The 24,251-nt window shown below is 46.6% G+C and overlaps 1 protein-coding gene across 3 annotated transcripts in view; it reads left to right on the forward strand.

Moving 5' to 3' along the window:
• The window catches only part of SDK2 (sidekick cell adhesion molecule 2), a 913,491-nt gene that overhangs the window by 768,786 nt on the left and 120,454 nt on the right, over positions 1-24,251 (forward strand). For all 3 annotated transcript variants that reach the window (XM_082271790.1, XM_082271792.1, XM_082271791.1), the window contains exons 18-21: positions 1,685-1,800; positions 14,406-14,601; positions 17,041-17,139; positions 23,553-23,744. In XM_082271790.1, coding sequence (XP_082127916.1) covers positions 1,685-1,800; positions 14,406-14,601; positions 17,041-17,139; positions 23,553-23,744 — 603 coding nt within the window. The remainder of the gene's footprint in view (positions 1-1,684; positions 1,801-14,405; positions 14,602-17,040; positions 17,140-23,552; positions 23,745-24,251) is intronic.

Here is a 24,251-nt window from a genome sequence, read left to right on the forward strand (position 1 = left end):
CCCATAGTAGCCCACAGCCCCCCCAACCTCTCACAGTGCCACCAGGCCCCCTAAGAACCCTCAGTCTCCACAGTGCCTGCCAACCTCCCACAGTGACTCCTAGCCCCCTGCAGTGCCCCCTAACTTGCTGCATAATTCCCCAATCAGTGTTTTACAGTGCCACCCAACCTCCCATAGTGACCCACAGTGCTCCTCAACCCCTCACAGAGCCCCCAGGGCCACTAAGAGCCCTCAGTCCCCACAGTGGCTGCCGACCTCCCAGAGTGCCTTCCAGTTCCCATAGTGCCACCCAACCTCCCATAATGACCCACAGTGCCCCACCCCGGGACCCCTAAAAGTCCCCAGTCTCCACAGTGGCTGCCAACATCCCACAGTGACTCCCAGCAGTGCCCTCTAGCTCGCTGTATGGTGCCCCAATTAGTGTTCTAACGTGCCTCCCAGCTCCCATAGTGCCACCCAACTTCCTATAGTGACTCACAGTGCTCCTCAAACTCTCACAGAGCCCTCAGGGCCACTAAGAGCTCTCAGTCCCTACAGTGCCTGCCAACCTCCCACAGTGCCTCCCAGTTCCCATAGTGCCACCCAACCTCCGATAGTGGCCCACAGTGCCCCCCAAACTCTCATAGAGCCCCTAGGCCATCTAAGAGCCCTCTGTCCCCACAGTACCTGAAAACCTCCCACAGTGCCACCCAGCTCCCATAGTGCCACCCAATCGCCCATAGTGACCCTGGGTGGTCCTCAACCTCTCACAGTGCCCCCTAAGACCCTTTAGTCTCCACAGTGCCCGCCAACTTCCCACAGCTATTCCCTGCAGCCTGCTGCATAGTGCCACTATCAGTGACCCACAGTGCCCCCAGCTCCCAAGGTGCCCTCCAGTCCTGCACATTGTCCCTGCTATAGCTCCAGTCCTACAGCCCCCTCCAGAGACCCATTCCCCACAATTCCCCCCCCCCTGCTCTCTCCATAGTACCAACCCAACCTCCCACCATAGTGGACAGCAGTGCCCCTTACCCTTCCAAAGTATCCCTATGCTTTCTGGGAGCCCTCAGCCTCCACAATGCCCCTCAACCTCCCCCATAGCCCCCCTGACCCACCCAGCTGAAGTGCCCCCTAGCTTGCTGATAAACCTCCAGCCCCCCTCAACCCTCCTGGGGAGACCCCCTCCAGATACCTCATCCTCTACAGGGCTACCAAGTTTGCTGCAGAGTCCTCCAGCCCCCTCCACACTCCCATATTCCCCATAGTCACACCCATCCCCATCCATAGCCCTCCAGAATTTCAATACGTATTTTGTATTACCATAACAATGTGTGAGTATAAAATTCACTGTTGTGGCATGGATGGTTTTGAAAGAATGTATCCAGCCCTGGGGTCCAGCCCAGTTTAAATGGGGTGGAGAAACACCGTTCTAGACCACATGCTGGCTGCTAAGATCATTGTGGTCATTTCACATCCTTAGAGCCTGCACAGAGTTTATGGTCATAAGATGAGAGAATGCATCATGGGCTGATCTGGGGCAGACAATATAACTTTTTTCAAAATAGCTAAACTACCAGTATTTATCATTATGCAACCATCCTTGGCTGCAGTCGGTGATGTTAGCTAGGCTGAGATGAGGTAATCAGTCTGCTGCAGGAAGGAAGAAGCATTTCCTCAGTCCTCATGTCCTCTCCTCTGCTTTCAGTCCCCACAGTGCCTCCTGGAAATGTGAAGGCAGAAGCTGTGAATTCGACCACCATCCGCTTCACCTGGAGTCCACCCAGTCCGCAGTTTGTGAACGGAGTTAACCAAGGCTACAAGGTAACGTGTCCATGCAGCACAGAGCTTCGTTTGTTGGTTGGCCATTTCTAATACACCTGGGTTTGTTTTTCCAACCTTGGGGAGGAAGTTTTTACCAAAAACAATATAGCTCACAGCAAAATTTCCAACTCGGCCAAATTATATATTTTTTAGTTTGTTTTTGGGTACGGGAAATTCTTCAGTTGTGAACAATAAAGATTTTCAACATTTTCCCTGAATTCTACATGCAGCTATTGAAATCATTTCTGGTGTAAGGTGTGCATGGCCACCTTAAAGCTGAACTCCGGGCAAACATAGATGGGCTGTTTTACCTGGCAAAGGATTTGAATGTCCAGCTAGTCATGAGATTTACACAGCTCTGTCACACAAGTAACAAGGCAGAAGACCTGATGTTTCTGTGCTGCAGTTTAGTACCACTTTTAGGTCTTGTTGCTCCCCCATCCTATGACTGTCAGAGGAAAGTTGGAAGGATGAGAGCACCATACGTCTTTATGATAAGATACAATTGTATGGTATCTAGTCTACATCAATGGTTTTCAACCACCGGGCCAAAACCTCCCTTCTCCATAACCAGCTGTAGCTCCTTAAATGAACACAGAGCAATGGAACAAAGTGCCCCCATTATTCCAGAGATCCCTCAGCCCCCACAGTGCCCACAGTCTGCTTCAGAGCCTTCATCCCTTCATATTGCCCCTAACCTGAAACAGTGTCACACAGTGCCTCCCAGCTTTCATGGTGCCAACCAACCTCCCATAGTGGCCCACAATGCTCCCAAGTCCCCTGAGAGCCCTTCACCTCCACGGTGCTCTCCCCCCACCTGCTACAGAGCCTCTAGCTCTCCATGTTGCCCTCAACCTCCAACAGTGTCTCACCGTGCCTCCAAGCTTCTATAGTGCAACCCAACTTCCCACAGTAGCCTACAGTGCTGCTAGCATTCCTGAGAGCCCTTAGTCTCCCACAGTGCACCTCAGCCTTTCAAAAGTTCCCCAGCTTGCTATTGTGCCTCCAACCGCTAACAGTGTCCCACAGTGCCTCCTAGCCTCCCACAGTGCCTCCAGGCTTCCATAGTGCCATCCAACTTCCTATAGTGACCTACAATGCTCCCATGTGCCCTGAGAGAACTCAGCCTCCACAGTGCCCTCCCCCTACCTGCTGCAGAGCCTCTATCCCCCCATAGTGGCTTCAGCCTCCAACAACTCCAACAGTGTCCCAGAGTGCCTCTTAGCTTCTATAGTGCCACCCAACCTCCCATAGTGGCCCAAGGTGCCCCAAGGAAACCCTGAGAGCCCTCATCCTCCCACAGTGCCCCCAGCCTTCTAAAGTGATCCCCACCTCCTGCAGAGCCTCCAGTCCTCCATAGTGCCCAAAAACAGCATTCCACAGTGCCTCCCAGCTTCCATAGTGCCATCCAACTCTCCATAATGGCCCACAGTGCCCCTGAGAGCCCTTAGTCTCCATAATGCCCTCCACCTCCAACAGTGTCCGACACTTGTTAACCTATGAGCATTGTAGAATATCTGGTACTTTACATTTTATAGAAGCCAAATGTAAAGTTTATTTGATCTGAATAAATATCTCCCTTAGGTCCTACATTCACCCAAGTCTCTACATTACGATAAGAGAACCTGTCACAGCAAAATCTAAGCACTACCTTCCCCAAACTACACTCCATTTTCCAGTTCCAATTAATCCCTATACCCCAAGGACAACTAATCGCTGTTATTTAATACCAGGGAGGGAAGCGATGGCCTAATGGCCCCTTGATTACGTCCTATTGCAATTAATTAGCGTTTACATTAATTAAACTCATTTACATGGATTCTGTACAATGCAGCCTAGGCATGTAATTGGCCGAGGACTCGATAGCTGTGAAGATATTTAACATCCATATTAAAATGTAATTAGTATTTCTGATTAAGAAATTCCATTCTGAAATCGGCGTCTAATTAGGCGCTCTTGGCCCGCTTCGGTTCTGGCAGTTACAGAGCGCCTCTCGTAAATCAGCAGCTAACAAGCAGGCTGGGATGCTTTTACTAGACCTGCCGGTCCCATTAAAGGACCCGACTGCAGGCTCAGGGGGCGAAGGCTAAAACAGACCCGCCAGCCGGCGTGGGAGCTTCCAGGGATTGTGCTCAGATTAATTGGAAAGGTACGGAACATATTCTAGGCTGCGCTGTATATAACAACTTGTAATTTTTCTTTAGCTCTATTGCTGCTGTAACTTCAAATCGCCATCGCGGGGGGAGTGCCTGCGCAGAGAAGGACAGGGCCATAAGAATAGTCAGCAGTTCTGGGGCTTTTTTTTCCAATGCACTCATGCAATCGGCTTCACCCAGTGCTGTATCTTGGCCTAGGCCAACAAGGCCCAGGCCTAGGGCAGCACTTTGCAGGGGGGCAGCAAAAAAGCTGCACCCCACGAGGAAAAAAAAAACAGCCTCCTCCCTGCTCCTGCACGAAAAGGGTCCCCTCCAGCTTGCACTACACTTTTAGTATAGTGCCAGTCCTATGGGGCAAATCAGTCTGTCACCCCCATAAAGCGGTCACACTGCTACCTGCCGGTTCTGATGGGCACTAATAGGCTTCACTGATGGCCACTGATGAGGCGGCACTGATATGCACTGATAGGCTGCACTAATGGGCACTGGTGGCCACTGATGAGGCCGCACTGATGGGCAGTTACAGAAGTAGTTAGTGGAAAGGTTGGGGTTAAGTAATTAGTGGAAGGTTGGTGTTAGGATTACATGGGGATTTAGTGTAATGTTGGTGTTAGGATTAAATGGATTGGTTAGTGGAAAGGTTGGTGTTAGGATTCAATGGGGGGTAAGTGGAAAGGTTGGGGTTAGAGTTACAGAAGGCATTAGTGGAAGGTTGGTGTTAGGATTACATGGGGATTTAGTGGAATGTTGGTGTTAGGATTAAATGGATGGGTTAGTGGAAAGGTTTGGGTTAGAGTTACAGAAGTAATTAGTGGAAGGTTGGTGTTAGGATTATATGGGGCTTTAGTGGAAAGTTGGATTAAATGGATTGGTTAGTGGAAAGGTTGGAAAGGTTGGTGTTAGGAGTAAATGGGGGTTAGTAGAAAGGTTGTTATTAGAATTAAATGGGGAGGGGGTAGTGGAAAGGTTAAGGTTACAGGGAGAACTAGTAAAAGGTTGGTGTTACGATTAAATAGGGGGTTAGTACATTTTATAGAAGCCAATTGTATCTTCTGGGGTTGAAGTTACAGGGGGAATTAATGGAAGGTTGGTGTTAGGATTACATTGGGAGTTAATGGAAGGTTGGTGTTAGGGTTACATTGGGAGTTAATGGAAGGTTGGTGTTAGGATTATATTGGGAGTTAATGGAAGGTTGGTGTTGAGATCACATTGGGAGTTAGTGGAAGGTTGGTGTTAGGATTACATTGGGGGTTAGTGGAAGGTTGGTGTTAAGATCACATTGGGAGTTAGTGGAAGGTTTGTGTTAGAATGACATTAGGAGTTAGGGGAAGGTTGGTGTTAGTATCACACTGGGAGTTAGTGGAAGGTTGGTGTTAGGATCACACTGGGAGTTAGTGGAAGGTTGGTGTTAGGATTATATTGGGAGTTAATGGAAGGTTGGTGTTGAGATCACATTGGGAGTTAGTGGAAGGTTGGTGTTAGGATTACATTGGGGGTTAGTGGAAGGTTGGTGTTAAGATCACATTGGGAGTTAGTGGAAGGTTTGTGTTAGAATGACATTAGGAGTTAGGGGAAGGTTGGTGTTAGTATCACACTGGGAGTTAGTGGAAGGTTGGTGTTAGGATCACACTGGGAGTTAGTGGAAGGTTGGTGTTACGATCACACTGGGAGTTAGTGGAAGGTTGATGTTAAGATCACATTGGGAATTAGTGGAAGGTTGGTGTTAGAATGACATTAGGAGTTAGGGGAAGGTTGGTGTTAAGATTACATTAGGAGTTAGGGGAAGGTTGGTGTTAAGATTACATTAGGAGTTAGTGGAAGGTTGGTGATAGGATTAAATGTGGAGTTAATGGAAAGCTTAGTGTTAGGGTTACAAACGGATATTGTAGAAAGACTGGTGTTAGGGTTATAGAAGGAGTTAGTGGAAAGGCTGGTGTTAGGGATACAGGGGGAGGTAGTGGAACAGTAGTGTTGTAGTTTCAGGAAGAGTTACAGGAAAGATGGTAGGATGGTAGGGTTTCAGGGAGGGTTACAAGGGGAGTTTGTGGAGAAGATGGTGGTCGGGTTTAAGGGAGGGTTAGTCATTACAGGAAGTGGTAATGAAAAGGATGATGTTAGGGTTTCCAGGGGAGTTAGTGGAAGGGTCTTTTTTAAGGTTACGTGAAAGGTTAGTGTTAGGGTTACAGGGGAGTTATTGGAAGGGTAGTGTTTGGGTTACAGGGTGGGTAAGTGGAAGAGTAGTGTTAGGATTACAGAAAGCGTTAGTGGAAGGGTTGATATTAGGGTTACAGGGAAGGCTAGTGGAAGAGTAGTTTTAGGATTACAGGGAGAGTTAATGAAATAATTGGGGTTAGTGGAATGGTTAGTGTAAGGGTTACAGGGATGGTTAGTGAAAGGGTTGAGGGTTTTGTGGAACAGTTAGTGTTAAGCCCCGTACACACGTACCGATGGTCGGCATACAAATGTTCCTCTTTTCTCCCCGGGATGTCGGTGTCTGCTGAAAAGTGCAAAGACAGCACAAGGACAGCACAAGAATTTTGTCCGCCGACTGCAGAAGTGATGTCATGTAATGGTTAACTTTCCCTGTGTTTTCTATTTTCTGAGCATGCCCAGTCTTGCAAATCTGCGGTCTGTCGGCCGAATTGTGTACTGACAGGCGAACAATCGTCCGTTCTGGTGTCGGCATACAAATATTTTCATGTTTGCAAGAAAGACTTTTGTCCGCGGATTGTGCGCAGACATCTGTCGGAGGCACCATACTAACACGCGTACAATCGGCAGATCCTTCGTCCACCGACGTTTGTATGCCGACGATCGGTACGTGTGTACGGGCCTTTAGGGTTACATGGAGATTTAGTGGAAGTTGGAGTTCCATTTACAGCGAGCGTTATTGTTGGGGGTCACAGGGAGGTTTAGTAGAAGTGTGGTGTTAGGTTTTATGTTATCATCATAGTAAGGGCTACTAAAAGGGCTCATGTTAGTGGAATAGTTAGTATTAGGGTTATTAGGGACAGATTTGATGAAAGGTATTGGTACATATATACAGGGATGATTACTGTTATGATTACAGGGAGGGTCAGTGGAAGAATTGGGGTTAGATTTTCAAGAAAGGTTAGTGAAAGGGTTGGGATTATTGGATGGGTTAGAGTTGGGGTTACAGGGAGGGTTAGTGGAAGAGTTGGGGTTAAGGTTACAGGAAGGTTAATTGAAAGGATGGGTGTTGTATTTATACTGAGGGTTAGTGGAAGAGTTAGTGTTAGAGTTACAGTGAGGGTTAGTAGAAGGATTGGTGTTACTATTACATTGGGGATTGGTGGAAAGGATTAGTGTTAGGGTTACAGGGAGGTTTAGTAGAAGGATTAGCGATCGGGCTACAGGGGGGGCTATTAAAAGGGTTTGTGCTAACATTGCACTGAGGGTTAGTGAAAGGGTTGGGCTTAATGGAAGGATTAGTGGTAGGGTTACAAGAAGGGTTATTGAAAGGGTTGGTGTTATCATTGCATTCAGGGTTAGAGATAGGGTTATGGGAAGGGTTAGTTAAAGGGTTGGAGTTATAATTATACTAAGGGTTAGGGGAAGGGTTAGCATTAGTGTTACAAGAAGAGTTAGTAAAAGGGTTGGAGTAAGTGTTAGCATTACAGGGAGGGTTAGTGGACTGGCTGGGGTTAATGTTAGGGTTAGAGGGAGGGTTAGTGAAAGAGTTGGGGTTAGTGTTAGGAAAGGTTAGTGGAAGGGTTGGGGTTAGGGTTATAGGGAGGGTTAGAGGAAGGGTTCGGGTTAGTGTTAGGGAGGGTAAGTGGAAGGGTTTGGGTTATTTGAAGGGTTGGGTGTTAGTGTTAGGCTTATTGGGAGGGTTAGTGAAAGGGTTCAGTTAGTGTTAGGGAGGGTTTTTGGAAGGTTTGGGGTTAGTGTTAGGGTTATCGGGAGAGTTAATGGAAGGGTTCATGTAAGAGTAAGGGAGGATTAGTGTTAGGGTTACAGGGAGGGTTTGGGTTAGTGTTAAGGAGCGTTAGTGGAAGGGTTCGAGTTATTGGAAGGGTTCAGGTTAGTGTTAGGGAGGGTTAGTTGAAGGGTTGGGGTTATTGGAAGGATGTGGGGTTAGTGTTAGGGTTATAGGGAGGGTTAGTGGAAGGGATGGGGTTAGTATTAGGGAGTGTTAGTGGAAGGGTTGGGGTTAGTGTTATGGAGTGTTAGTGTTAGGGTTACAGGGAGGGTTCGGGTTAGTGTTAGGGAGAGTTAGTGGAAGGGTTCGGGTTACTGTTAGGGAGGGTTATTGGAAGGTTTGTGGTTAGTGTTAGGGTTATAGGGAGGGTTCATGGAAGGGTTCAGGTTAGAGTTAGGGAGGGTTTGGGTTAGTGTTAGGGAGCATTAGTGGAAGGGTTTGAGTTATTGGAAGGGTTCGGGTTAGTGTTAGGGAGGGTTAGTTGAAGGGTTGGGGTTATTGGAAGGATGTGGGGTCAGTGTTAGGGTTATAGGGAGGATTAGTGGAAGGATTGGGGTTAGTATTAGGGAGGGTTAGTGTTAGGGAGAGTTAGTGGAAGGGTTTGGGTTATTGGAAGGGTTCGGGTTATTGGAAGGATGGGGGGTTAGTGTTAGAGTTAAGGGAGGGTTAGTGGAAGGGTTGGGGTTAGTATTAGGGAGTGTTAGTGGAAGGGTTCAGGTTAGTGTTAGGGAGGGTTCGATGAAGAGTTGGGGTTATTGGAAGGATGTGGGGTTAGTGTTAGGGTTATAGGGAGGGTTAGTGGAAGGGATGGGGTTAGTATTAGGTAGTGTTAGTGGAAGGGTTGGGGTTAGTGTTATGGAGTGTTAGTGTTAGGGTTACAGGGAGGGTTCGGGTTAGTGTTAGGGAGAGTTAGTGGAAGGGTTCGGGTTATTGGAAGGGTTCGGGTTACTGTTAGGGAGGGTTATTGGAAGGTTTGGGGTTAGTGTTAGGGTTATAGGGAGGGTTCCTGGAAGGGTTCAGGTTAGAGTTAGGGAGGGTTAGGGTTAGTGTTAGGGAGCATTAGTGGAAGGGTTTGAGTTATTGGAAGGGTTCGGGTTAGTGTTAGGGAGGGTTAGTTGAAGGGTTGGGGTTATTGGAAGGATGTGGGGTCAGTGTTAGGGTTATAGGGAGGATTAGTGGAAGGATTGGGGTTAGTATTAGGGAGGGTTAGTGTTAGGGAGAGTTAGTGGAAGGGTTTGGGTTATTGGAAGGGTTCGGGTTATTGTAAGGAAGGGGGGTTAGTGTTAGAGTTAAGGGAGGGTTAGTGGAAGGGTTGGGGTTAGTATTAGGGAGTGTTAGTGGAAGGGTTGAGGTTAGTGTTAGGGTTATAGGGAGGGTTAGTGGAAGGGTTAGGGCTAATGTTAGGGTTATAGGAAGAGTTAGTGGAGAGGTTTGTGGTACATTTACAGGAAAGGTTACTGTAGGAATGGGGTTTGCGGTCTGCACTTGAAGCTTTGCTACTAGCACTTAGTTCCCAGTTGAAGACCTTTTGACTTTAAAAAAAACTCCATTATAGGGATCTATGCATTGTATTTATTTTTTTTTAAATAAATCCAGGCAACGTGACCACACTTTTCCCTGGCGAACCTTAAAGCTCGGAAACCACAATATAGGCATCCATTAAACTCCTGCGTATGCCGCCGATATGAACTACTCTTGCTACAGTAAAACTGTGTATTGTATAGAGGACCCAGGAGTGCCTCAGTAATTGCACTATTTATGGACTGCATTGTACATTTCATTTGCTTCCGCTCCAGCCTTCTCCATCACCTGCCATCCCGTGCTGCACCACTGACATCTAGTGGCTGACGGCGGCATTGTGGGATCCTTGCCAATCTTACTCACTTGTCCTTTTAATGTAATAATAAGATTCAACAATCCGCCTAATGCAGCTAATCTGTTACTGTGAGTCAGTGAGAGCAGCAGAGCTTGCACAGCACGCATCTCCTATAAACCGCTGTCTGGAAGGGGGAGCGTTTAACAGATTTTGTTTATACAGTCCAGAAGCCCTGCATTATGTGTCTGCTGTGTATGGATAGACAGCGCAGACAATAAATGCAGGATCATGAACACAGAACGCCGTACAATTAAGTCACCCTTGGAATGCACCCGGAAGTTGCAACCTTTCAGCAAGTTGGATTTTTCATGACTGCGGACCTTTAAAGGGTCGGCTCAATCCAAACTAAAATTAAAAATGGAACTATGGGCAGGATAAAAAAAATAAAAAAAATGACTTAATGGCATTAATACAGCAGCTTTTGTTTTTCTAAGTCCTCCCTTCCTTTGTATATAGATGTATTCCCCTGGGATCCTGCCCATAAATCTGGTATTTTCCTTCTTCCTGTACCGGGCCAAGCTGGTCAACAAAGTTGCCAGTTACAAGGCTTGGACTAAACTATAAAAGAATACTAAAGTGCTTTACAATGGTCAGATTTTATGCAGGCCGTTCAAAAGAAAAAAAAATAAACGGTTGCTCTAAGTGCCTAAAATGTGGTAGAGTTAAACTTTAAAGGAGAACTCCAAGGAAAAATAAAATAAGTTTTTAAGATCTGCTGATGCAAAAAGAGTTAAGTGTAACAAGGTGTATGCCACCTCATGGACCTCCCTCTTTTTATACAATTTACTGCTTCACTTCTAGCTATAACAACTGTATATATTGCATGCTCTGATACCCCAGAAGCTGCAAAACTATACCTCAGTCACCTGTTTCTTTCTGACTTTTAATATAAGGACACTTACCTGTCCAGGGAGCTGATCCATCCATCAGCTCCGGGTGCAGGCACCAGCATCCTTACCAGGGGCGTAGGTACAGGGGTTGCAATTGCAACAGGGTCCCATGCTCCAGGGGGCCTGTGCGGCTCCCCTGTACACCTGGATAGGAGGGGCGACGGGTGCAGCATGTAAAGAAATCACTGTCCTCCTTTTTCCTCCTGTAGCTGCAGGAGGAAAATGGAGGAGATTGGTTCCTCTGTATGCTGCCCCAGCCACTCCTCCTATCTGGTTCACTTGTGTTCTGCTGTCTCTGGGCCCCTGTGTGCTCCCCTGGTCCCCCCACTGTGCTCCCTTCCCTCTCCTGCCAGCTGTGCAGGGGATGTGTCACAATAGAGAACCAGGAAGGGGTCGGTAAATATGTAATTTATCAGCTCCTTCCTTTTCTGAATGGACAGAGTCATAGTCAGGGTAAAAAAATAAAATAAAATGATAAAAAATAATACAATTAAAATATCAAGAAATAAAAACCACTGACACCAGTGGGTGAACTTCCAGGATCACAAAGGTCACACTTGCGACCGGGCCCTGGCATTCCATCACCGTGGGGAGGCCCCAATATGGCAGAAAGGGGGCTCACTGCAGAACTTGTGAAAGGGTCCCGCTGTGGGGCCATAATAAAGGGCCCCGCAACGAGAGTAAAGGGCCCCAGGATCAATAAGAAGACCCCCAGGCTTAAAGGGAAGGGCCCCAGCCAGTGGGTCCGGGGGGGCCCTTCATGGTTTCTTGCACCGGGGCCCTGAAGGTTCTAGTTACGCCTCTGATCTTTACTAAGGGAAACAGGAAGTGAAGCCTTGTGGCTTCACAGCCTGTTTCCTACTGCGTATGCGCTGCTGCGCTTTCTGAATGGTCCCGCTGTCTTCTGGGACCTCTGTGTGTCTCCCAGAAGGCAGCGGTGGAGGGGGGGGGGGAAGGGGCCACAAATGACGTAGGTCACCTTAGCACCCTTAGACGGAAGTGGGAGCGGGTACCTATCTTTGAGGAGGAAGCAGTAAAGCGGAGCTTCCATATTTTGGTGGAACTCCACTTTAAGAACCTTGAGACAGACTCTCCATCAGATTCCACATAGGTTGCCCTCTATGGAGAAGTTGCATTGGGCCCCATATTACTTACACCATTGGGCTTTAGTTTGTTGTAACCTGCTTGGTCTCAGTCGCATACAATAAAACTGCTAAAACATATGAGTCCGGGGCTGTCTGTAAAATTCCAGATGGAAAAATAACGGAGGCAGCCGGAGGTTTGGGCTGAATTTATTATGAAGTGGAGGAAAGAATGCAGCTTTGTGTTTTAAGTGGCCAGAGCAAAGCTTTTACCGAGCTGGGTCACATTCCTTCCAGGCAACAGATGGAGATGTATAAAGAGGATACAATAGAAACACATTGTAACATGGTAACAGGTTTAAAAAAGAACTGCACAGGCATAGGTATTAGGATGATGGTGGTTTATATGGGCGAGACGAACTCTGGAACCTGAAGAGTTATTGCAGACCAGACGAGATGTCCTGAGGCAGGTCCAGGGTCAGACGTCTTTTATCGAGGGATTCAAATCGGCTTTGGGTGAGTTCAGCCGACTGCAACACTACTGCCAGCATTTCTCCAAATGTATCATTAGACGTCACCTAACCCTTTTATCGCCAGAGCCATTTTTTTGCATTTGTTTAAAAAAATAATTTTAGGGACGCCTGCCTTTAGGCTCCGTTTCTACTATTGCGGCTACAAAGTCGTGCTACTTCTAGCGCGACTTTGTAGTGTAAGTTGTTTGCGGCTTTCAGTGCGACTTGTCGCTCATTATAGAAGGAAGTCGCACTGAAGTCGGCCCAAAAGTAGTGCACAAACTATTTTTCAAGTTGCAGCAGTTAGAACGGGCCAAATTGAAATTAATGGCTTTTGACTTGCTGTGCGACTTGACATGTGTCAAGTCGCACAACAAGTCGCAATAGTGGAAACGGAGCCTTACACTCACATGAACTTTAATGGAATCCCAGTCTTAGTCCATAGGGTTCAATATTGAGTTGGCCCACCCTTTGCAGCTATAACAGCTTCAACTCTTAAGGGAAGGATGTCCACAAGGTTTAGGAGTGTGTCTATGGGAATGTTTGACCATTCTTCCAGAAGCCCATTTTTGAGGTCAGGCAGTGATGTTGAATGAGATGGCCTGACTCGGAGTCTGCACTCTAAATCATCCCAAAAGTGTTTTATCGTGGTAAGGTCAAAACCCTGTGAAGGCCGGTCACGTTCTTCCACCCCAAATTCGCTCATCCCTGTCTTTATGGACCTTGCTTTGTGCAGTGGTGCGCAGTTATGTTGGAACAGGAAGGGGCCATCCCCAAACTGTTCCCACAAAGTTGGAAACATGAAATTGTCCAAAATGTTTTGGTATGCTGACGCCTTAAGAATTCCTTTTACTTGAACTAGGGGGCCAAGCCCAACCCCTGAAAAACAACCCCTCACCATAATCCCCCCTCCACCAAATGATTTGGACCAGTGCACAAAGCAAGGCCCACAAAGACATGGATGAGCGAGTTTGGGGTGGAGGAACTTGACTGACCTGCACAGAGTCCTGACCTCAACCTGATACAACACTTTGGGATGAATTCGTGTGGAGACTGCGAGCCAGGCCTTCTTGTCTATCATCAGTGCCTGAAGTCACAAATGCAATTCTAGGTGGTCGAACATTCCCATAGACTCACTCCTAAACCTTGTGGACAGCCTTCCCAGAAGAGTTGAAGCTGTTATAGCTGCAAAGGGTGGGCCAACTCAATATTGAACCCTACGGACTAAGACTGGGATGCCATTAAAGTTCATGTGAGTGTAAAGGCAGGTGTCCCAATACTTTTGACAATATAGTGTATATGCGACTTAAAGTTGCAGCAACTTCAAAGTAGTTCATGCACTACATTGGTAACAACTTGAGTGCCTTGGACTTCAATGTTAACCCTCAAAAGTTGCATGAAATATATACCTGAATGTTATACAGTGCAACAGTTGTTCATAATAACTGTTCAAAGCCAAAGTCATATACAAGTTGCACCCATCCAAAGTTGGGTCATAGTTGCACTCTAAAGTTGGCGCTACTTTGGAGTTGTTTAAGGGTGAATGGAGCTTTAATGGAAGTTATTTTACAAAATAGATCATCAAGTGTATATAAGAGCCCTTTCACACATGTGCTTCTTCAATGTTGCGTGATTTACCACGATTTTGCCGCGACTTTTGCCGCAATTTTGACTGGGCTTGAATGTCTTTGGCCTCAAAATCGTGCCAAAGTAGTGCAGGGACTACTTTGAAGTCGGTGCGACTTCAAGTCACACTGATGTGAATGGAGCTCATTGAAAATAATGGAAAACGACTTATAATGCGATTTTGCGGTCCAAAATCGCAGGACAAGTCGCACTAGTGTGAAAGGGGCCTAAAAGTTACCATTCTTCTTGTTAGTTAGTTTTAGGTAGCAAAGGGAAAGTTTTGGACCTCTGTTGGGTCTTTTTGCTGTAAAGCTTCATTGGGGAGATTTATTTTCGCTTTTCACCAAAGTGATGGAAATCCCCTCTCAGACAGAAGAAGTGTCCCCCTATGAAGATTTTCCCTCTGTTCCTGTTCTAGTGACAACTGTACAGTATTAGATTTCCCATCACCCTCTTCCCAGTGTAGAAGACAATAAAATGTGCACAGAACCAATTCTGTTCTAACGTGTCTCCTCAACAGCTGATCGCCTGGGATCCGGCTCAGGAGGATGACATCTCTGTGGTCATTGTACGGCCCAACTTCCAGGACAGCAACCACGTAGGCTTCATATCCGGCCTGAAGAAATTTCATAGCTATCTGATCTCAGTCCTGTGCTTCACCACCCCGGGAGATGGACCTCGCAGTCCTCCGCAGCTTGTCTGGACTCATGAAGATGGTATGTCTCATGTCTTTGATCAATTTACCCTAAAATGTTATTCTGCTCTTCAATTTCCACCTCCTGCTCCGGGACACATGGAACACTGAAGGTAAAAGAGCTTTGGATTTAAAAAGAAAAAAGCACCGCTCACACTGGAGTCCCAATAAGTCTTGAAAGAGAGTTTTGAGAGATCGGTGCTCAGACTCCAGGTGTCCTCCAATCACCAATATAGTATAGACCAGGGGTAGACAACCTTGGCTCTCCAGCTGTGCTGAAACTACAAATCCCATCATGCCTCTGCCTTGGGGAGGCATGCCTGTGGCTGTCAGAGTCTTGCAGTGCCTTATAGGACTTGCAGTTCTACAACAGCTGGAGAGCCAAGGTTGCCTACCCCTGGTATAGATGAAAATAGGCAGCCGGGAACCCGAAACATCCAAATGTACGAGTCTTTATTTGCTACTTGGTGATAACAGGATAAAACGGCTTTCAGCCAGTGGCCGAAACGCGTTGCCGGCTGCCTAATTTCATCGAAAATAGCTTTGGATATCGTGTCAGAAATCTTAGGGCAATGTTTTCCAAAGTGGTCAAGGTGCATTCTACTATATCTATAAGTGTTTCTTGATCTTTTCAGCATTTTGCAATTATTTCCCAAATTTTCAAATCTGACACCTGGTCTTCTGTTTTTCTCGTTTTCTAAATTCTACCAGGTAGGTGTTTCGCCCTCATCTCATGTCAGATTTTGGAGTTGTCTCCAGTCTTGTGTTATTCTTTTTGGCTTATCTTCATTTGCTCTGTTGCCCACTCCTCAGTAGGACTGTTTTTGGATGTCTTGAAAGCAGTATCGGGACAGGGTCGTCCAACACCTAGGGCAAGGATCCAGAATTGCACCCCCTCCCTGACATGGTTTAGAAGGGTTGTATCAGTCTGCATCTATTTTTGCCCCCTTGCTCGTCTGCGTGCAGGGCAGCTTCCCCTCCTGCCCGCCCCTTGTCATGGCCCTGCTTGAAGGCGAATGACTTTTGTGCCCCTCAGTGGATAAGGAAGCAAAAAGGATCTCTGTATTCCCCATAAAATTATTTTTTTGGAGTCCACAGAGGCACACAGGTCCCACCACTCTGTGTTATGTTCATGCTTTCGGTAGCGCTTGAACAAATTGGGCCCAAAAAAATTAGCTTGATGTTGCTGACCTTCTGAAAAAGCAGTGCTTGACTTGAATAATCTGTTAACATCCTGAAAGATGTTTGCAAATTTGACAGTCACTCCTGCAGGGGCATACCTACAGGAGTTGCAGGGGTTGCAATTGCAACCGGGCCCCATGCTCCAGGGGGCCTGTGTGGCTCCCCTGTACACCTGGATAGGAGGGGCGGCGGGGGCAGCATGTAGAGAAATCACTGTCCTCCTTTTTCCTCCTGTAGCTGCAGGAGGAAAACTGAGGAGATTGGTTCCTCTGTGTGCTACCCCCGCCACTCCTCCTATCCAGTTCACTTGTGTTCTGCTGTCTCTGGGCCCCTGTGTGCTCCCCTGGTCCACCCCCCCCCCCACTGTTCTTCCCCCTTCTCCTGCTGGCTGCTGCAGGGGATGTGTCACAATAGAGAACCAGGAAGGGTCGGTAAATATGTAATTTACCAGCTCATTCCATTTCTGAATGGACAGAGTCATAGTCAGTGACATTGTAAAAAGATAAAATAAAATGAAAAAAATACAATTAAACTACCAAAAAAAGAAAAACTACTGACACCAGTGGAGGAACTTCCAAGATCGCAAAGGTCACACTTGCGACCGGGGCCTGGCATTCCACCACCATGGGGAGTCCCCAAGATGGCAGGAAGGGGGCCCACTGCAGAACTTGTGAAAGAGTCCCGCTGCAGGACTGTAATAAAGGGCCCCACAACGAGAGTAAAGGGCCCCAGGATTAGTGGGAAGAGCCCCAGGCTTGAAGGGAAGGGCCCCCGGCCAGGGGTCTGGGGGGCCCTTCATGGTTTCTTGCATCAGGGGCCCTGAAGGTTCTAGTTACGCCTCTGCCCTCCTGGTTTGTATTTGTGGCTTGGGTCAGTAACTTGAAGAATTTAAGTAATTGAAGGTCAGGTAAAAAAAACATTTCTAGAAGGAGGGGGGTCAACAATGACAGGCAAGAGCTTTCGACCTTTTAGGCTTCCATTTTCACCCCTTGATTTAAATGATTGCACTGATTTACAGCAACCATAGGGGTATGCACAGGGTGTGCCTGGGCACACTCTAATCACCCTGTGTGCTGCAGATTCCCCCTGTTTACACCCCCTGATATTTCACCAAAGCCCCCTAAAATAAAAACTGTAAAAAAAAAAAGAATGAAAAAATAAAATTGTAAACAATAATAAAACCAAACACCAAACTCTGCCCTACTGACACCGGCAGTATAGTATATGACAGCAGATATTACGTAGCATTGAATTTGTGAACCCTCTTGTGTGATTTCAGTACCCGGCCCTGTGCGGAGTCTTGGATTTGATGACATTCTGGACACCTCTCTAAGAGTGACCTGGCAAGAGCCTGCTGAGAAGAATGGTCTCCTAACAGGTAGGTCCTTAAAGTCCCCTGAACATCTAAGACTAGCCACCTTAGCTACATAAACCCATAATAAGCTTTGTGAATAAATAGATGTGTCCTTGTCAGGTTTGTTTTGCAGTCCTGTTTCAATTGGGGAGATTTTCTTTTAATTCCTGTCCCAAAACTACAACAGGAAGTGAGAAGAAATCTCTCCATACTGTTACTGGAATGGGTGTCACCAATGATAGGGCACTATTCCTCCCACTGATGCCAATGATAGGGCACTATTCCTCCCCACTGATACCAATGATAGGGCACTATTCCTCCCACGAATACCACCAATGATGGGGCACTAGTCCCTTGACTAACACCAATGATGGGGGACTATTCCACCACTGATGCCAATGATGGGGCACTATTCCTCCCACGAATACCAATGATGAGGCACTATTCCTCACACTGGCACCAATGATGGGACACTATTCCTCCCACAAATACCAATGATGGGGCACTAGTCCTCCGACTGACACTAATGATGGGGCCAGGATTCCTCCCCACTGATACCAATGATCACGCAATATTCCTCTGACACCCATGATTGGGGAATATTCCTTCTACTGACAGCAACAATGGAGCACTATTCCTTCCACTGACAATATTAATGGGTTACCATTCTTCCCACTGACACCATTGAATGGACATTATTCCTTCCACTAATACCAATGGTCGGGCACTATTCCTCCCACAGACACCATTGATGGGACACTATTCCTCCCACTGATACCAATGATGGGGCATTATTCCTTCCACTGACACCAATGATGGGACACTATTCCTCCCACAGACACCATTGAAGGGGCATTATTCCTCCCCCTACTAACAATGAGATAGTATTTACTCCCATTGGCCACAGTCTGCCACCCAGAAAGCCTGGAGGACAACAAACTGGCCCTTTGTTTAGAAAGTTTGGAGACCCTTGCTCCAGATCCCTAATGTCTCCTATACTGCCATGAAGATTGCCAGGAGGAATCAGTGAGAGCTCCATGGAAGTCCTTGCCCCCTTTGCACATCCTTGAAAAAATAAATGTACTCCTAACTTTACATAATGGGGTTGATTTACTAAAGCTGGAGAGTACAAAATCAGGTTCACTTCTGCATAGAAACCAATCAGCTTCTAATCTCAGCTTGTTCAATTAAGATTTGACAATAAACCTGGAAGCTGATTGGCTGCCATGCACAGCTGCTCCAGATTTTGCACTCCCCAGTTTTAGTAAATCAATCCCAATGTAGGTATGGTGGGAATTTTTAATCTGGATGTCTGTGAAGGTTCTCATTCATCCAGGCCATGGTAAATCTAGTAGTAGTTGGTCATATTTAACTGGACTTGTTCTATAATCTTGGAAGGCATTTCGTAGCTTCTCCATTCCACTTCTTCACTTCTAATGAGTGTCCACAACATACTCCAGAAACGATAAATTGTTTAATTTTTAAATTTCGATGCCTGTGAAGAGTCTCACGTACCTGTGTCATAATATATCTAGTAGTAGTTGGCAGTGGCGGCCTGTCCAATAGGTGCGCAGGGCCCCCCCCCCCACCCATCCATGCGTCCGGCCCCCTAATCTACATGCAAGGCGCCGGATGCATGGATTCCAATGGGGGATTTTTTGAAGCACGTGATTAGAGCCAGAGGCTCTAATAGGCTTCAAAAAAGGGAGGGCTTGGGGCACAGAGCACTACGCCCCGGGCCCACCCAGTTGTGTGACAATAGTGAATGAATATTCGCTATTGCCACACTGATTCTCCTCCTGGCCAATCAGGAAGCGGGTCCTGAGACCTGTTTCCCGATTGGCCGAAAGGAGAAGGCATCCTATTGGCCAAGAAGGAGGGAGGAGACGGCCGCCAAGGGGGAACATAGAGACTGAGGTGGAAGCCGCCGCTGTCTGTCAGTCCCGCGGAGCAAGGTAAGGAAACTGGCAGGAAGGGGGGGATATGGTGGTACGGGCTGGAGTAATTGGGGGGGGGGGGGTCCGTCTTCCGCCCGCTGCCCCCCCCCGACTGATGGAGCACCAGCCCGCCAATGGTAGTTGGTCACATTCATCTGGATTTGTTCTGTAATGTTGAAGACTCTTTGCAGCTTCTCCAAGCCACTTATTTTATTCCAATGAGTGTCCAGAACATACCCTAGAACAGTGATGGGGAACCTTGGCACCCCAAATGTTTTGGAACTACATTTCCCATGATGCTCAACAACACTGCAGAGTGCATAAGCCTCATGGGAAATGTAGTTCCAAAACATCTGGGGTGCCAAGGTTTGCCATCACTGCCCTAGAATCTATATATTTTACCTGGATATCTGTGAAGGTACCCATGTATCCAGGTCAGGGTATATCTAGTAGTAGTTTATCATCATTCAACTATATTTGATTTTGTAATGTTGAAAATGTTTCATTGCTTCTCCAATCCACTTCTTCAGTTCTAAGGAGTGTCCGAAACGCATCCCAACTTTTATATATTTTTAATCTGGATGCTGTTCTCTTTTGTTTTATAGGATAATATAGAAATCATCTTTCCCCTCTAGTTTTTAAACTTAAAGTCCAGCTGTCATCCTTGTTCAAGTCCCCCCCCCCCTCCCCCTTCTCAAAGAGCTGTGTCATCTTTAATAAGTGCTGCCCTTTAAGTGGACCTGTCATGCTTTTAGAAATCCATAAAACTGTCTCTAAAAACCAGCGCCGAGCAATAAAACCATAATTGAAAGAGTTCATTTTTTCACCGAGCAGAAGCAATTAGACAAATGATTTAAAGTTTTTAAGGCATCTCTGGAAATGTCAGGTCCACTTTACCTAAAGTTCATTCGGAGAATCCCCGCGCTCCATGCGATATATTGATGTCTCTATGAATACGAGGTAACAATACCTGACGCTCGCCGCAATTCATTTTGCACAAATTGCTTTTTTCCTTTCGTCCCCAGGCCGAACCCGATTAGCATAACTGTGATTGGAATCTTATAACAAATACCGTAGATTAGGATCCTTCATCCAGAGTCCTCTGTTAACTGCTTCATTCTTGCTCAGATCATGTAAATTGGGCCATAGGCATACAAGGGGGGCTGGAAGCGTATGTCTGTCAGCTAGATGTGACGTAATCATTTATGCTTGGCTCACCCAATGGTGAATGGTTATGAGAGGAGCTGGGAAAAGGCACAGGCAAATATCTTGTGGTGCCACTTACTATGGAGAAAAGAATAGAAATTCCCTTGTCATGAAAACTTACCCAAAATCCATAACACCAATCACTTCCCTGAGAAGAAACCTTCAAAGGTGTCTATCAGAGCTGCTGTTAGAAACCATGGGGCCCCATACAGACAACCTGACATAGGGCCCCATACAGACAATGCTTCAGTTATGAATGAACACAGTGAGTGCTAAGTACTGATCACTAATTGTGTGCATTCAGGAAAGAAAGGGGCTGGTAAATATGACATTTACTGGACTCTACCCCCACTCAATCTTGAAGGATCCTATTGTGTGTTTTCAACTACTGGCAGGAAGGAGAGGGGGGAAGCCAGCAGCACTGCAAGGGTAGGGAGGGAACACAGAGGGGAACATATGGTGCACAGGGAGGGTGATCAGAGTTTCCGGGAGGGAAGGGGGCAATTACTGGAACCAATCCTTTGTATGGCTCTCTCTGCAGCAGCTGAAAGCCGACGGGAGAGAGAAGAGAAGAAGCCAGCTTTTAGCTGCTGTAGAGAGAGCAATATAGGGGATTGCTTCCAGTAATTCCCCCCTACCCATATCTGATTCATCCTGCTGCCTGGGCCCTCCTGCTGGTCTGGGCCCTGTACTGGACAGGTGGTACCCCGTTACCCAATGACCTGGTGTCCATTGACTAGTTAAAGCGGTTGTAAACCTAAAATAAAAAAAAATAAAAAACCTGCAAGACAAAGGCATAATGAGGTAGTATGCATGAATTACCCCTGGACACCGCTGCGGGCGCTGACAGGATCCCACGGCGTCTCTTCCGGGTTTGGCGGCTCCGGGACTGGCCGGAGCCGCGATGACATCACTCCCGCGCATGCGCTCGGGAGTCATTTTCCGGCAAACTCCCGGCAAGGGAAGCTGAAGGTCCGCCGGACCTTCAGAGCGCATGCGCCACGTGAGCGGCTGAATGCACTGCAAATATCTCCTAAACCGTGCCGGTTTAGGAGATATTAATTGTACCTACAGGTAAGCCTTATTATAGGCTTACCTGTAGTTAAAAGTGAAAAAAAAGCGGTATACTACCGCTTTAAACCAGTGAGAGAGGTTCTCTCATAGTAGAAAGAAGCTTGGTCAAAATTTGTGGACACCTGACCATCACACCTACAGTATATGAATCTGTTGGTCTTCTCATTTCAAACCCATGGGCATCAATTGGGAATTGCCCCTCTCCATTTGCGGCTAAAAAATTCTCCACTCTATTGGGAAGGTTTTCCACCAGATTTTGGAAGGTGTCAGTGGGAAGTTGTGTCCATTTTTGAGGTCAGGTACTGAGGATAGCTGAGAAGACATGGATCACATGTTGGACCTCACATTGGGGGCCAAAAAGAAAATAACACAAAAACCTACTGCAATTGGTGTTCCAATTCACCCCAAAGGTGTTCAGTAGGGTTAAGGTTCTGTGCAGGACACTCGAGTTCCTTCACACCAAACTGGTAACACCATATATTTATGGATCTAGATTTGTACACAGGGGCACAGCAATGCTGGGACAGAAAAGGGTCTTCACCAAACTGTTACCACAAGGTTGAAGGATCACAATTGTCTACAGCAGGGGTCTTCAAACTATGGCCCTCCAGTTGTTCAGGAACTACAATTCCCATCATGTCTAGTCATGTCTGTGAATATCAGAGTTTTACAATGCCTCATGGGATGTGTAGTCCTGCAACTGCTGGAGGGCCGTAGTTTGAGGATCCCTGGTCTACAGCATCTTTGTATGAAGCAGTAACAATGGGACCATTCACTGGAAACCCCTGAACTCCATCATTTGGAGAGGTGTCTACATACTTTAGGTAGGTCTGATAGGTGTTCACATATTTTTGACCTTATAGTATACAGTATGCAGGGACAAACCTGTGTTATAAGAAATATATAGCTTCCCTTCTTCCTCTTTTGATTAATATGAATGTTTTCAGTTGGCATTTGTAAGTCCTTTGCTGAAATTGTCATGGTTCCCTGTATATAGTCCAGTTGTCCGGAATTATCATAAAAAGCTGTATTAAAAAAAAAAAGCTGTATTTCCCTGTTGTCTATTGAGAGACTCTGTATTCTTAATAACGGAGTTATTAACTGGTTATATAACGGGTTACGTTGCCACCTACAGGAGCAATGGATACTATGTCCAAAAATCTGTAGGCCTAGGGGCTATCACCCTTCCCACAAAACCATTTTCAGTTTATTTTAGTATCCTTTAGAGGATGGACATCTACTCAGCTTTGCTTTTTTTTTTAGAACTTTGTTGGATTTTTCATCCAAGCAACAGCTGCTGATAGATTCAGGCGAAATCTTGCTAATCATAACTGATACTGTGGGGTTGATTTACTAAAGGCAAGTAGACAGTGCACTTTGCAAGTGCAGCTGCTCCAGAGCTAAGTAAATGAGCAGAAGCTCTGCTGGCTTCCATCATCCAATCGTGTGCAAGCAAAAATGCTGTTTTTTTATTTTTCCTTGCATGTGATTGGGTATTCTGTGCAGAGAAGTGTAACGATTTACCTCATTTAATAAGCTCTGGAGCAACTGCACTTTGCAAAGTGCACAGTCTATTTCAGTGGCTGCTAGTGCTCCATCAGTCGGGGGGGGGGGGGCGGCGGGAGTCAGACGGACCCCCCCAATCACTCCAGCCCACACCACCATATCCCCCCCATGCCGGTTTACTTACCTTGCTCCGCGGGACTGACAGGTGGCGGCGGCTTCCCTCTCAGCCCCCATGTTCCCTCTTGGCGGCCGTCTCCTCCCTCCTTGGTCAATAGGATGCCTTCTCCTTTCGGCCAATCAAGTCTCAGGAGCCGCTTCCTGATTGGCAGAGAGAAGAATCAGTGTGGCAATAGCCAATATTCATTCGCTATTGTCACACAACTGGGTGGGCTCAGGGCGCAGTGCTCTGCACCCCAAGCCCACCCTTTTTTGAAGCCTGTTAGAGCATCTGGCTCTAATCACGTGCTTAAAAAAAAAATCCCCCATTGGAATCCATGCGTCCGGCACCCTGCATGTAGATTAGGGGGCCGGATGCATGGATAGGGGGGGGCAGCGCCCCTGCGCCCCTAATGGAGGGGCCACCACTGGTCTATTTGCCTTTAGTAAATCAACTCCACTATGTCTGTGTTGCCAACATCACCAATCAAATTCACACCTGTATTGGAAAGTGGCATGTAGGGATGGGTAATGATTTTTTGGGGGTTTTTTTTTTAGGATACAAGATCTCCTGGGAGGAGTTTAACCAGACCAACACCAGAGTGACGCATTACCTCCCCAACGTCACCCTGGAGTACCGTGTGACCGGTCTCACCTCTCTCACCACCTACACCATCCAGGTGGCCGGGATGACTTCCAAGGGCCAGGGGGGCGTGGCCTCATCCACCATCTCCTCCGGAGTGCCTCCAGGTCGGTATACCAAAGAAGGTCTCTTATAAACGGTATCTAATATTTTGTATAGTTATGGGAATTGAAGCAATACCTAGCTCCCTGGTCTTCTTTATTGTATCTTTCTTCTTTTTTACAGACACAAAGCAGCATGAGAAACACTACAGGGGGCATTTTTTAAAACTTACACCTTGTGCCCTTTACTAAAGTTGTGCAAATATTGTGATTAAATACTTTCTGAGTCTGCACAAGCAAGCATTGCATTAAGTTTAATTAATATATAAGATATCAGTGTCGTCTTTGAACTCTAAGCAGTCTAGTTTTTTTAAAAAAAGGGCCGTATAAATTTTACAGCATTTGCACTGCTTTGCGAATATCCCCATAATGTGTCTAGCCTGTTTCTTTCCTATGATCATTAGCTCCATCTAGTGGCCACAATGTGGTATTTTTACTAAAAAAAACTTAAAGCGGATCTTCACTGCATCTGAGCACCACAAACCAAAAACACTATTTAATTCATTTTTAATT

The sequence above is a fragment of the Pelophylax lessonae genome (assembly GCF_965119305.1).
Source record: "Pelophylax lessonae genome assembly, chromosome: 11".
In the NCBI taxonomy this organism is placed as follows: domain Eukaryota; kingdom Metazoa; phylum Chordata; class Amphibia; order Anura; family Ranidae; genus Pelophylax; species Pelophylax lessonae.